Consider the following 12,671-nt stretch of genomic DNA (forward strand, 5'->3'; position numbering starts at 1 on the left):
GCTATAGAGATAGGGATATATGCACTGCCTTGCTTTTCTTAAATCCAAACAATTCTCAATCCCAATGCATATCCGATCTTAAGGACTTCGTATTAAGGTTTACAGACCATACAGTATTTGTTTTCAGCAAGAAAATTTTATAAGTAGGTTACATTATGGAACAATGATGTGTGCTTTCTGAACAGGCAATATTTCTCAAAGAAGAGTTGAACAGAATAGGATTTTTCTGAATGTCTAAATTTGGCATTTTTAAGTTTGAAATACAGATTCCACTGATGCTTATCTAATAAATATTCTTTTTTTTTTTTTTTTTGAGACGGAGTCTTGCTCTGTCGCCCAGGCTGGAGTGCAGTGGCCGGATCTCAGCTCACTGCAAGCTCCGCCTCCCGAGTTCACGCCATTCTCCTGCCTCAGCCTCCCGAGTAGCTGGGACTACAGGAGCCCGCCACCTCGCCCAGCTAGTTTTTTGTATTTTTTTAGTAGAGACGGGGTTTCACCATGTTAGCCAGGATGGTCTCGATCTCCTGACCTCGTGATCCGCCCGTCTCGGCCTCCCAAAGTGCTGGGATTACAGGCTTGAGCCACCGCGCCCGGCTAAATATTCTTTTCTTTCTCATCTACAAATACCCAAATATCTACAATGTGGAAAAAGGTAAGGGAAAGGAAGACAAACTAAATAGACAAATGAAAAGTACAATCTCCCTTATGTTAAAAAGTCCATGAATCCAATGGTGATTAAGTAATGTCACAGAAAAAAAACCTGAAAATGACAGGTATGCCTGGATATAGAACTTCATTTTGGATATATGGCTGTTTGGTTTGTTTGCTTTTTGGAGACAGGGTCTCATTCTGTTGCCCACGCTGGAGAGCACTGATGCAATCACGGATCACCGCAGCCTCAACCTCCTTAGCTCAAGTGATTCTCCCACCTCAGCCTCCCAAGTAGCTAGGACTACAGGCATATGCCACCACACGCAGCTAATTTTTAAATTTTATTTTGTAGAGATAGGGTCTCCCTATGGTGTCTAGGTTGGTCTCGAACTCCTGGGCTTAAGCAATCTTCTTGCCTTGGCCTCCCAAAGTGTTGGGAATACAGGCATAAGCCATTGTGCCCAGCCCTTAAATTAATATTTGAAGCAAGTATTTTTATTATCCATAATTGTAATTTACTTACACAAAAACTTATGTACAGACCAAGTCTGCTATCTAAATTTGGTGAGTATCACAACCATCTGGGGACTCCTTTGAAAACATGGATTCCCTGACATTAGCTTTGCGGATGCTGATTCAATCAGTGTGAGAAGAGGCCTAGAAACCAGTATTTTCCAAAAGCAGCCAGATTTGGCACCACTGCATTAGGAGATTTAAAAAAAAAATCAAGACACAGATTCTGACCTGTGTCTACTACAAAGACACACGCATAAAGTAAAAGGTGAAAGTGCCATGTTCAGATAAAATTCACAACAGGTTTTATGGGAAATTGTTTCTATTTCAAATCAGATTATATTTTATCACTTGACCTAAATGACTTCACAATTTAATATGATACATCAAAACAGAATTCTGAAAAACTTAAATTCTTACCTAAATTGGCATACATTACAAACAGGTTGAAATACTGCTGTAAATGACGCCCATGCTCTGAAACTTCCCTTCTCAAGAGATTTAGTACTGCTCTTAGTAAGTGATCACTCAAGCTTAAGTTGTCATAAGCCTGTAAAGGATAAAACATTACCTGTTTTACAGCAACAAGGTATATGTATACTTCTATTTGCATAAAAAGGACATGCACATATGCTGATACAGGCATACATTTATGGAAGGACTGATCACACAAACTAAACTATTTTGCTTCTTGGGAAAGGGAATGAAGATCAGAGGTGGATTTCATTATAATTCTTCACACTTGTAATTTTTTTAAAAAACTAAGACTATTTTAAAAAAATCTTCAAAATAGTCTCTTATATTTTTAAAGAGCCAATAATTACTATTCATTGCTATGCAGTAATATTAAATGGAACTCACTGACATCATATTATGTGTGTGTTTCTGTTAGGTAAACATATCAAGTGGATGCACATAGGTTTGTGACTTCGACTTCCAGGAAACACAATTTATTTGTAAACATCTCATCATTTAGAAAGAAAGCTGTGCAATTACCTGACTAGAAGGTCCAGGAGAGGCAAAAGGTGAAGGACATGGCCCATCTTGCAAGGAAAAATGTGCAATAAAGACTATAAGTTTTGCAAACGCACCCCTCACTTCTGCACTAGGGCACTCCAGAAGGTATTCGGAGAAGCGATTTGAAACATTAAAAAGGACATTATGAGCAAACCAAAAACGTACATTCTTGCTGTGACGAAGGAGAATACACAATGCATCATACCTAAAATAAAACAAAAAAATCTATGACTATTAATTCAATAACTTGTTCTCTATAGTAAAAGGATGAGTCTCATTGAACCAAAAAAAAGATAAAGATCTTCCTCTACTGCTGAAGAGAGAACCAGCAAAGGTTGCTTCTAGTATTAAAATAACAGATAAATACTATGACTTGGTCTATTCTCTCAGTTACAAAACGGGTTAAAGTTTGTCCTCTAAAAATCCATTAACAAACTCTTCCTAGGTTCAACGACAAAATATCACCCCCTTATCTTGACATACTATTTCTGAAATCAATAAGTAAAAATTATTAAATCAATGTATTATAATGGCCTCTATACTTTCATAATTAGAAACTTAAGAAAATCATTTTAATTTTTTACCCTTTTAATCTGTGTCAGAATTCAATCTAGGTAAGCTAAAACCTCATAAATTTCATAAGTAGCTTACACTTTTCAGTCTCATCTTGTAATCTTTGGTTTTGTTTGAGACAGGATCTTGCTCTGCTGCCCAGGCTGGAGTGCAATGGCACGGTCATGGCTCACTGCAGTCTCAACCTCCCAGACTCCAGCAATCCTCCCACCTTAGCCTTCCGAGTAGCTGGGATTACAGGTGTATGCCACCATACTTGGGTAATTTTTTAAATCTTCTTTGAAGAGATAGGGTCTCACTATGTTGCCTAGGCTGGTCTTGAACTCCCGAGCTCAAGCAATCCTCCCACCCTGGCCTCCCAAAGTGCTGGGATTACAGGTGTGAGTCACTGTCCCCAGTCTCATCTTGTAATCTTTGGTGCAGAGATGTCAAAGATATGATACAAGGTAATAGAAGAAGTCAGTTTCTGAATAACAAAAGGCCATGTTTAGACTAAGTAACTATTTTAATATGATTTCTCTATTGTGACCCAGAGTTATTTTTATTCTGTATTCCAAACTTCAAACAAAATTCTCATGGTTTAGAAAAAAATAAAGCAGTCTATTAAAGAACCAAACCAAACATTAGTATAATAGGAATGAAAATCCAAAGCAATGTACCAATCACTGGCAGAGCCACGGACTACTTTCTTTGTGTGAAATCCTGTAGTAAAGAGGAACCTAGCAGCAAGTTGAATACTGATCATAGTGATTTCTTCTGCTTCAGGCAACAGGTGATCTTGCCCTATAAATAAAATGCAGATATAAAAACAAATTTTTATTTTCCAACCCCATTTTCAAACAAGTCTGCATTTCCATTAATTTTGAGAAGTCCTAAATTTATTAAGAACCTCTCTCAGGCTACTATAATTTAGACCCATTTTTATTTTATTCTATTTATTTTTTTGAGATGGAGACTCACTCTGTCACCCAGGCTGGAGTGCAGTGGCACCATCTTGGCTCACTGCAACCTCCACCTCCCAGGTTCAAGCGATTCTCCTGCCTCAGCCTCCTGAGTAGCTGGGACTACAGGTGCATGCAACCATGCCGGCTAATTTTAGTATTTTTAGTAGAGATGGGGTTTCACCATGTTGGTCAGGCTGGTATCGAATTCTTGACCTCAGGTGATCCACCTACCTCGGCCTCCCCAAGTGCTGGGATCACAGGCGTGAACCACCGCACCCAGCAATTTAGACTCATTTAAAGTGAAAACATTAATTTTATGAACTTAAACATGTTGATGCCTACTAGAAATTATTCTTTATTACTAAGAAGCTAAACTCTCTTGATACTTACCGGGAGGAGGGTTTAAGTAAACGCCATTACATGTAAGCAGTTTTTTCATAAACTGAAAATACTCCATACTGTACTGCATTCGGTTATGCATGAATTGTACATTCTGTTTCCGTACACTTCTCTCAATGGCTGATGGCATAATAATCTGATGAGGTCTGGTGGTGATAGCAAGCTCTGATATATATCTTATCAACTCATCATCTTGGTCTATTGTGTCCATTCGTTCGTAAAAAAGTATATAAGCATTCCACCACCTTTTCTGGCGCCTGTATGACATGCGCTTCATCATGTGATCAAACACTTCTCCCATGTACTCTCCACCAAAACACTGGTTTTTCATTTCTTCATCATCATCCATTTTACATTCTGTTACATCACCATCATCAAATTTATACCAGCGGTTTCTCTCACCATCTCCACCATTCCTTTGGATGATATAAGAATAATAATGCCCCCCACTCGCTTGACCACTGTGTACAAGCACACCCACAAGTCTGTATTTTGTGCTTCCTGCTGTCTCACTTTCAGACTGCTCACTCTGTTGTATCAACTGACTCTCTGGGTTTACATTATCCCCTTCCAGCTTTGCGACACCTGCAACTGTGTAAGGTTCCATGTCCAGCTCTCGAGGAAATTCAAAATAATCATTGAACTTGATTGCACATTCTCTTTCCCAGTCATAGTCAAATCGCTTTAGTTGTATAGCAAGAACAGGAGGTAACTTTTTAATCAGCAAGCGCTTTACGGTATCAACCTAAAATAAACAAGAGAAAGTTACTAGATGTTCTATTAAAATCCACAATAAAAACAAACAAAAAAAACCCAACAAAAACCCAAGCAAACTTTTAAATGATATTAAGACTTATCTGAATTTTTAAGTGTAAACAAATACATGACAATGAGCATAATCAAGATAATCCTATCAGCTGACTTAAATGCTAAAATTAATAATATGCAAACGTAAGTTGTTGACTGGTTTCTGTCATTGTTATCTAGCCATTATTACCTGTTTGATATTTACTGTTGTTCCCATGAAGGTGGTTTCCTATGTACAAACAATAATAATAGTAGCTAATATTTGTTGGGCAATTAAGATGCCAGGTAATATACTAAGTGCTGCACACGTAAAAACATACCTAATCCTTACAACCTTCTCAAGTGTATACTACTGAACCTTAAAGATGAAAATTAGTAATCACAGAGAGGTCAAGTAACTTGCCTCAGGTCTCAGGAGCTGCAGGTGGCAGGCAGTATGGTTTTACAGCCCACAATCTCAATCTTTAAACTTTAAGACTTCTCTAAGTGGTGCATAAGGCCAAAACAACAAAAGTGACTTGAGGGTGAAAGGGTTTGGGAGCTCCCAAAGATATACCTTATTCATTACTATAATGCGTGTGAATTATCTCTCCCAAAGAACTGCTAGTAAGATTCCAAAATAAATGGTTTTATAACATAGGTGACAAAAGAAATCTTACGGGCCACTTGACTAGTCTAAAAGAAATCTTTTTTTTTTTTTGAGACGGAGTCTCACGCTGTTGCCCACGCTGGAGTGCAGTGGCGCGATCTCGGCTCACTGCAAGCTCCGCCTCCCGGGTTCCCGCCATTCTCCTGCCTCAGCCTCCTGAGTAGCTGGGACTACAGGCGCCCGCCACCGCGCCCGGCTAATTTTTTTGTATTTTTTTAGTAGAGACGGGGTTTCACTGTGGTCTCGATCTCCTGACCTTGTGATCTGCCCGCCTCGGCCTCCCAAAGTGCTGGGATTACAGGCTTGAGCCACCGCGCCCGGCCTAAAAGAAATCTTATGTAGTTCAATACAGTAATTAAATGGTTTCAGCAAATGTTTTGGTCTTGACAAGTAATCCTGGACATGACAGGAGAAATATTTTCCTCTATCACCTCTGTATCTTTGAGGGGTTCATTGGCAATTTGTTTCTTGGTAGAGATGGAAAGTGTCTGTGTAACTTAGATATCTAAGAGAATGTGCTATCATGTTTTGACTTTTAAAATTATTCACTCTTATTTACCTGTTTTTATCTTATTTACCTAGCCCCTTTGGCACTACTTTTTTTCCTTCCCTGCCAAACCTTCTATCAGTTATCATGTTGACTACTTCTCTGCTACCACTATACCAAAGTAGGAGAAAATAAAAAGAGGGTGACTTGTGAGGATGAACCAAAAAAACCAATTTCTTCTAAATCCATTAAATGTAATCAAAATGAAACAAAACTAGACAGCCCGTACCTTTTTATTGCATTTTTCACAATGATATGCATTTGCACCTTCTAGTAAATCTCCTTTGACATATTGTTCCAAAGAATCAAGAAGATTTTGGTGATTTCTAATGTCTACGTTTAGGGTCGTAAAAGATTCTTCACATTCGTACCTAAAAACGATAAAAGAAAGGATTTATCCCTTAGTTTTCTAAACGTTTATTTAGTTTTGGACTTAATGAAAACCACATTTGCCTTTGTTTTTTTAATTATACTTTATGTTCTAGGGTACATGTGCACAACGTGCAGGTCTGTTAAATATGTATACATGTGCTGTGTTGGTTTGCTGCACCCATACATTTGCCATTTTTATAATACGAAACCCGTTAAGTCATAGAATGTTAGCAATAAAAGTTAACTTGATCAAGATTATTAGGTGAAATGGTTTTTTTAAGTTGAATCTGTCTGGATTCACAGCTGAATCTCTTTGTAGTATACGATGCTGCTTCCAGTATTAACCGTTTAGACAGTAATTCACGCCGAGGCCAAAGCATGAATTTATTAAGTTCTGAAAATGATAAACTATGAATAAGCTAAATTTTTATATATTCTTCCTTTTCTGTAATGGAAACCTTAGTAAAGCAAAAGTTTGAACACACAAATGAGTACAGGATTAGCAACCTGAGAAGGAGCTAGAATCCCAGTTTACGGTCATTTTCTACCAAAGAGACTCCGATTTCTGGTGAGACACACGCATAAATGCAAAACAAGGGATGTGAGGAATACATTATTAACCATTAATTCATTCAGTGGATAGACTGAGAGTACCTTCTATGTGTAAATGCACTGAGGGATATTCAATGTTTAAGACAGTCCCTTATTTAAGGAATTTTAAACTCAGGAAAAAAGGTACACAAAGGCATTTATAAATTGTATGAATGAAATATAACGCAGGTATTAAGCAAATTGCTACTATATAATCAGGGAACAGCCCATAAAAGAAAAAAAGTTAGATCTCAGACTACACTTCAAAAGTAGGACATTCTTCAACACCTATAAAAAGAAGGTGTTCTAACACTAGAGGACAGCAAAGTCTTTCTGTAAAGGGCCAGAAAGTAAGTATCTTAGGTTTTGTGAGGCATATGGTCTCTGCGGTAACTACAGATGCTCTTCGCTTATGAAATGGCTACAGCCCAATAAACCCATCATAAATTGAAAATATCGTAAGTTGAAAATGCATTTAATACACCTAACCTACCAAACATCATAGCTTTAGCCTAGCCTACCCTAAATGTGTTCAGAACACTTATATTAGCCTACAGTTGGGCAAAATCTTGTAACACAAAGATTCATGTAATTCATTGAATACTGTACTGAGAGTGAAAAACAGAATGGTTGTATGGGCACTCAAAGTAGAGTTTCTTTTTTGTTTTTAATGAGGTGAGGTCTTGCTCTGTTACCCAGGCTGGAATGCAGTGGCATGATCATAGTTCACTGGAACTTCTAACTCCTGGGCTCAAGTGATTCTCCTGACTCAGCCTCCCAAGCAGCTGGGACTGCAGGCGTCCACCCCCATGCCCAGCTAGTTAAAAAAAAGACTAGTTTAGCTGTTGATCAGGTACAAGGATCTGATTTCAAGACCATAATCTTTTGACATTTCACTTGCCAAAGAAAACCAGTGATTTCCAAATAATTTAGAAAATTGTCTAAAACTAAGGAGGAGTGACATGAACAAATGATCCCAAAATTGGCTGTTTTCATCACTAATTAAAAACAAGGTTAAAATTTTATTTTATTGTTCACCTAATATAAAAGGCCTTTCAAAAGGACTGAAAGTTGCCTAGGCTAAGTGAGTAAGTATATTCCCCAATTATGAATGAGTGGTAAGACTATAACTTCCTAGAAATTTCTCATTTATATAGTATTACCTCTCCCCCAATCATTTCCTGGTAATCAAAAACAAAACACCCCCACAAACCACACGTATACTCAACCCATGACTATATTTAATAGAGTTTGGATTGTAGAAAATACTATCTTACTGTGACATTTTGGTGAAAAACGATTGCAAATCAACATTAATCCATATTATAACAAGACAAGTCCCAAAGTAAAACTTCCATTATGACAGGCATGTGTGTTTATCAGTAATGAACTCATTAACTACTGCTAATAGAAGCCCTTAATCAATTTTCCTTTTAGTCAAACAATCTGTTTTGTCAATGTTTTTCTTGTAAAATCTTTTTTTTAACAATAGGTTTGGTATGTTTTGTATACAAATATACCTTAAAGACAATGACAATAATCAATGCTATTTTAAAAGTCATTATTTCATTTGTATAGGAAATACTACCACAGCTTTGTCATCTTCTAAACTTACTGTATTTACACTATTATAATCACTCAAGTTCTAAGATAAAGGGCAAATTTATAAATAACACCTGTAGCTATATGCAAAATGCCATTTCATTTCTCCAGGAATAATATTCTGTAAAAGAATGTAATAGTAGGCTGGGCATGGTGGCTCACACCTGTCATCTCAACACTTTGGGAGGCTGAGGTGGCTGAGGTGTGAGGACTGATTTTGAGGTCAGGAGTTTGGGACCCCATTGGCCAACAAGAGATCCCATCTCTAAAAAAATTTACAAATTAGCCAGGCGTGATGGCACATGCCTGTAGTCCCAGCTATTTGAGAGGCTGAGGCAGTAGGACTGCTTGAGCCCGGAAGTTCAAAGTTACTATGAGTTACGATCATGCCACTGAACTCCAGCCTGGGAAACAAAGAGAAACCTTGTCTCTTTCAGAAAAGAAAGAAAAAAAAAGAGAAAGGAAAAGAAAAAGGAATAAGGAAAGGAAATAGGAAAGGAAAGGGAAGGGAAGGGAGACTGTAAGAGTATAATATAATAAAATGGCTAAGAGATCAGGCAGAGTAGAAGGAACTAAAAATTAATTGACAAAAACAAAAAATAGTCCCACAGCAGTAAGGTATGCACAGTATATAAATCATTCTGTTTCAGGTATTTAGTAATCAGTGACATACTCCACTTTTGTATGTAAGTACAAGTAAAAATTTTATTTTTGTTAGTATATACATGGTACAACATATACTTTCAATGTGTAATTAGTACTTACCTATGTGGGCAGCCTTGGCAGATCTTCTGATCAGCAAAGGAACCTCCTAAGACTTTACTTAGCATAGCTGGATGTCCTAAAGCTTTTAAAGCTTCATCTAAACTATCCACCAATGAATTAAAAAATTCTAAAGCATCGTGTTGTTCACGCAGATTAACAGGCTCACCCCAAAGCCTAAGAAATGAATGAAATAAAACATGTAACGTGACATTCACAGAACAGTATGTACAACTATATTTTTCAGGGGGAAAAAAAACAACAGGACCACAAACAACAGTATATAAAACCGAGATTTTATTCCTCAACCACACAGAAAAAGTAAAAAAAAAAAAAAAAAAAAAGAATGTGCTTTCCCTATAGAATGTAGTGGGGTAAGAGAGTGAGCCTCATACTAAAACTAGTACCCTAGCGGCAAAGAACTGCCACAAAACCAGTGGTGTAATTGATGGATAGTACGGCTCCAAGAATGAGGTGGTGGATCTCACTCTTATGTGGATGTTACAATTACTATTTTATTTCTTTCATTTTGCTTATATTTTAGATTATAAATAGTAAAAAGATCAGATCTAGTTACTCTTAAATTTATTTTTTTCCCCAAGAGAGAAAGCTTTAACTTGTTTTACAGTTAATCTCTTGAATAATCTAAGAAAAGACACCATCACTACATACCACAAAATGAGAACTCATACTTCTAAAACTCAGGCACTGCTGGAAACTATCAATAATACCTCATTTTGTATATACAGAATAATGTACATAGAGAATTTAAGTGTATTTGTTCTAAGCAAGAAATGACAAATATTTTAAAGTATGCAAGAACTGTCTTTTGATACTTTTGTAAAACCTTTTCTATATAGCAATCTCATTTCTATATTTTAGACAAATAAAAATTTGTATACAGTAAGTTTAAAATCAAATAAATTATTTGTTAAAAATCAGCTTGTTCCATTACAAGAAATTACACCAGTCTGTTCTATTTACTTTCAAACCATACTCAACTCCTCAAACTTTCAAACATGTAATCAACTAACTTCAAAAGGGAAAAGGTACCCTTTATAAAGGAGAGATCTGTTAAGACACCAAGAAATCAAAATTGGTATCACTTAATAATTGTGGTAACACATGCCTCCCAATACAGTGTAGTGAGAAACACAAAACATCAATTATGTAGTTTTATTGCCCCCACCCCCTCAACATTTAACATGAAGCTAATCATGAAGAAACAATCACACAAATCAAAAAAGACATTCTGCAAGACAACAGGCCTGGACTCTTTAAAAATTTCAGTGTGATACAAGTCACAAGTTACGGAGATTATTTTACATAAAAGGCAACTAAAGAGCAAACAGCCAAATTCTTGTGATTCCTTCATAAGTATCAGATTGGGATAGAAAGATAAGTTATAAAGACCATTTTTGGGAAATCAGAATATATACTGATGAATATTAGAGATTAAAAATCAATATTACATTACTTGGATATAACTATATTATACCTAAGTAGGAAAACTGCTTTATTCTGATAAATGATTTCTTATAAGATATATGTTGAAGTATGAAGGGGTGAAGCATCATGTTTGCAACTTACTATCAACTTAAGAACAAAATAAACCAAAAACCAAGTATACATATAGCAAGATAAGCAAATATGGCAAAATGTTAACTAGTAAAACTGCATACAGAATATAACATAAAGGTGATAATTATACCTCTTCTTCACCTTTTCTGTAGGTTTGAAACTTTTGAAAATAAAAAAGTGGGCCAGGTGCGGTGGCTCAAGCTTGTAATCCCAGCACTTTGGGAGGCCGAGACGGGCAGATCACGAGGTCAGGAGATCAAGACCATCCTGGCTAACCCGGTGAAACCCCGTCTCTACTAAAAAATACAAAAAACTAGCTGGGCGAGGTGGTGAGCGCCTGTAGTCCCAGCTACTCGGGAGGCTGAGGCAGGAGAATGGTGTGAACCTGGGAGGCGGAGCTTGCAGTGAGCTGAGATCGGGCCACTGCACTCCAGGCTGGGCAACAGAGCGAGACTCCGTCTCAAAAAAAAAAAAAAAAAAGAAAAGAAAAAAGTGGGGTGAGGAAGTATAGTTAACTAAACCACTTGTATCAAGAGTAGATTATGTGTCTAAAGTGTGGATAATCCGAAGTGCTAGTCTATACAAACCGAGCTCCACTAGCACAGGGAGTAACTGAAAAGTCAAAAAAGCAAAGGCATTACAACAGAAAAAATTGTAACTGAATGACAAATTAAGACAAAAGTTTAAAAAGTGTAAGCCTCGGCTGGGCGTGGTGGCTCACGCCTGTAATCCCAGCACTTTGGGAGTCCGAGGTGGATGGATCACCTGAAGTCAGGAGTTCAAGACCAGCCTGACCAACATGGTGAAACCCCGTCTTTACTAAAAATACAAAAATTAGCTGGGCATGGTGGCGGGCACCTGTAATCCCAGCTACTTGGGAGGCCGAGACAGGAGAATCGCTTGAACCCAAGAGGCAGAGGTTACTGTGAGCCAAGATCGCACCACTGCACTCTAGCCTGGGCGACAGAGTGAGACTACATCTCAAAAAACACCCAGTGTAAGCCTCTGTTTGTGTTCTTCAATTTGAAAAAGCATAAACAGAAATGCTAAAAGCCTTAAGGCAGAGATGGAATAACCTAGGGAAAGAAGACAGAACTGAAATAGTTAGAGGAGGGAGAGTGGTATGCTGGGCAACGGGACTAAAAGCAAAATGAGAGATGGGAGGGAGGGTGGTCCACGCAAGACACTAGTACAGAGTTAAATAGAGGGCCCAGCTAGGGGAGGAGAAGAAATTTATACTGCTTTGTCAGAAGAAGGGAAGACGGACCAGAGTATCAGGTGACCCTTCGTTCCCCACTCCTCTCAGCTGGCCGGGAAGCACCTTAAAGGGATTCCAAGGAGGATTACTTACAAAACAAACCAAACCAAACCTCACTGCTATAAATAATTATACCCCTTTTCATACACAGTAAGAGTTACGTGTTGTACTGTAGTTATTTTAGCACAGTGCATGACGTATTACTGACTTAAAAAAAGTCAAAGGAAACAAGATAAAAATGTAATTGAGTTTTTTAACTTAAAAAAAAATAGTTGGTGAGGGCAATTTTTCCTTTACAGATCTTTTCTAGCTATTAAATGAAAAAATAAAATATTGTTATTTTGTAACCCTGAAGAAATACTGTATTAAGATAATGATAATCGGCCAGGTGCGGTGGCTCACGCC

The 12,671-nt window shown here is 37.4% G+C and overlaps 1 protein-coding gene across 5 annotated transcripts in view; it reads right to left on the reverse strand.

Moving 5' to 3' along the window:
* Positions 1-12,671, reverse strand: part of LOC105500038 (ubiquitin specific peptidase 9 X-linked) — a 155,162-nt gene that overhangs the window by 16,550 nt on the left and 125,941 nt on the right. For all 5 annotated transcript variants that reach the window (XM_011710070.3, XM_011710092.3, XM_011710078.3 and 2 more), the window contains exons 33-38: positions 9,431-9,604; positions 6,330-6,471; positions 4,089-4,842; positions 3,414-3,537; positions 2,161-2,386; positions 1,585-1,714 (exon numbers count right to left, since the gene is read on the reverse strand). In XM_011710070.3, coding sequence (XP_011708372.2) covers positions 1,585-1,714; positions 2,161-2,386; positions 3,414-3,537; positions 4,089-4,842; positions 6,330-6,471; positions 9,431-9,604 — 1,550 coding nt within the window. The remainder of the gene's footprint in view (positions 1-1,584; positions 1,715-2,160; positions 2,387-3,413; positions 3,538-4,088; positions 4,843-6,329; positions 6,472-9,430; positions 9,605-12,671) is intronic.

The sequence above is a fragment of the Macaca nemestrina genome, chromosome X, assembly GCF_043159975.1.
Source record: "Macaca nemestrina isolate mMacNem1 chromosome X, mMacNem.hap1, whole genome shotgun sequence".
Classification (NCBI taxonomy): domain Eukaryota; kingdom Metazoa; phylum Chordata; class Mammalia; order Primates; family Cercopithecidae; genus Macaca; species Macaca nemestrina.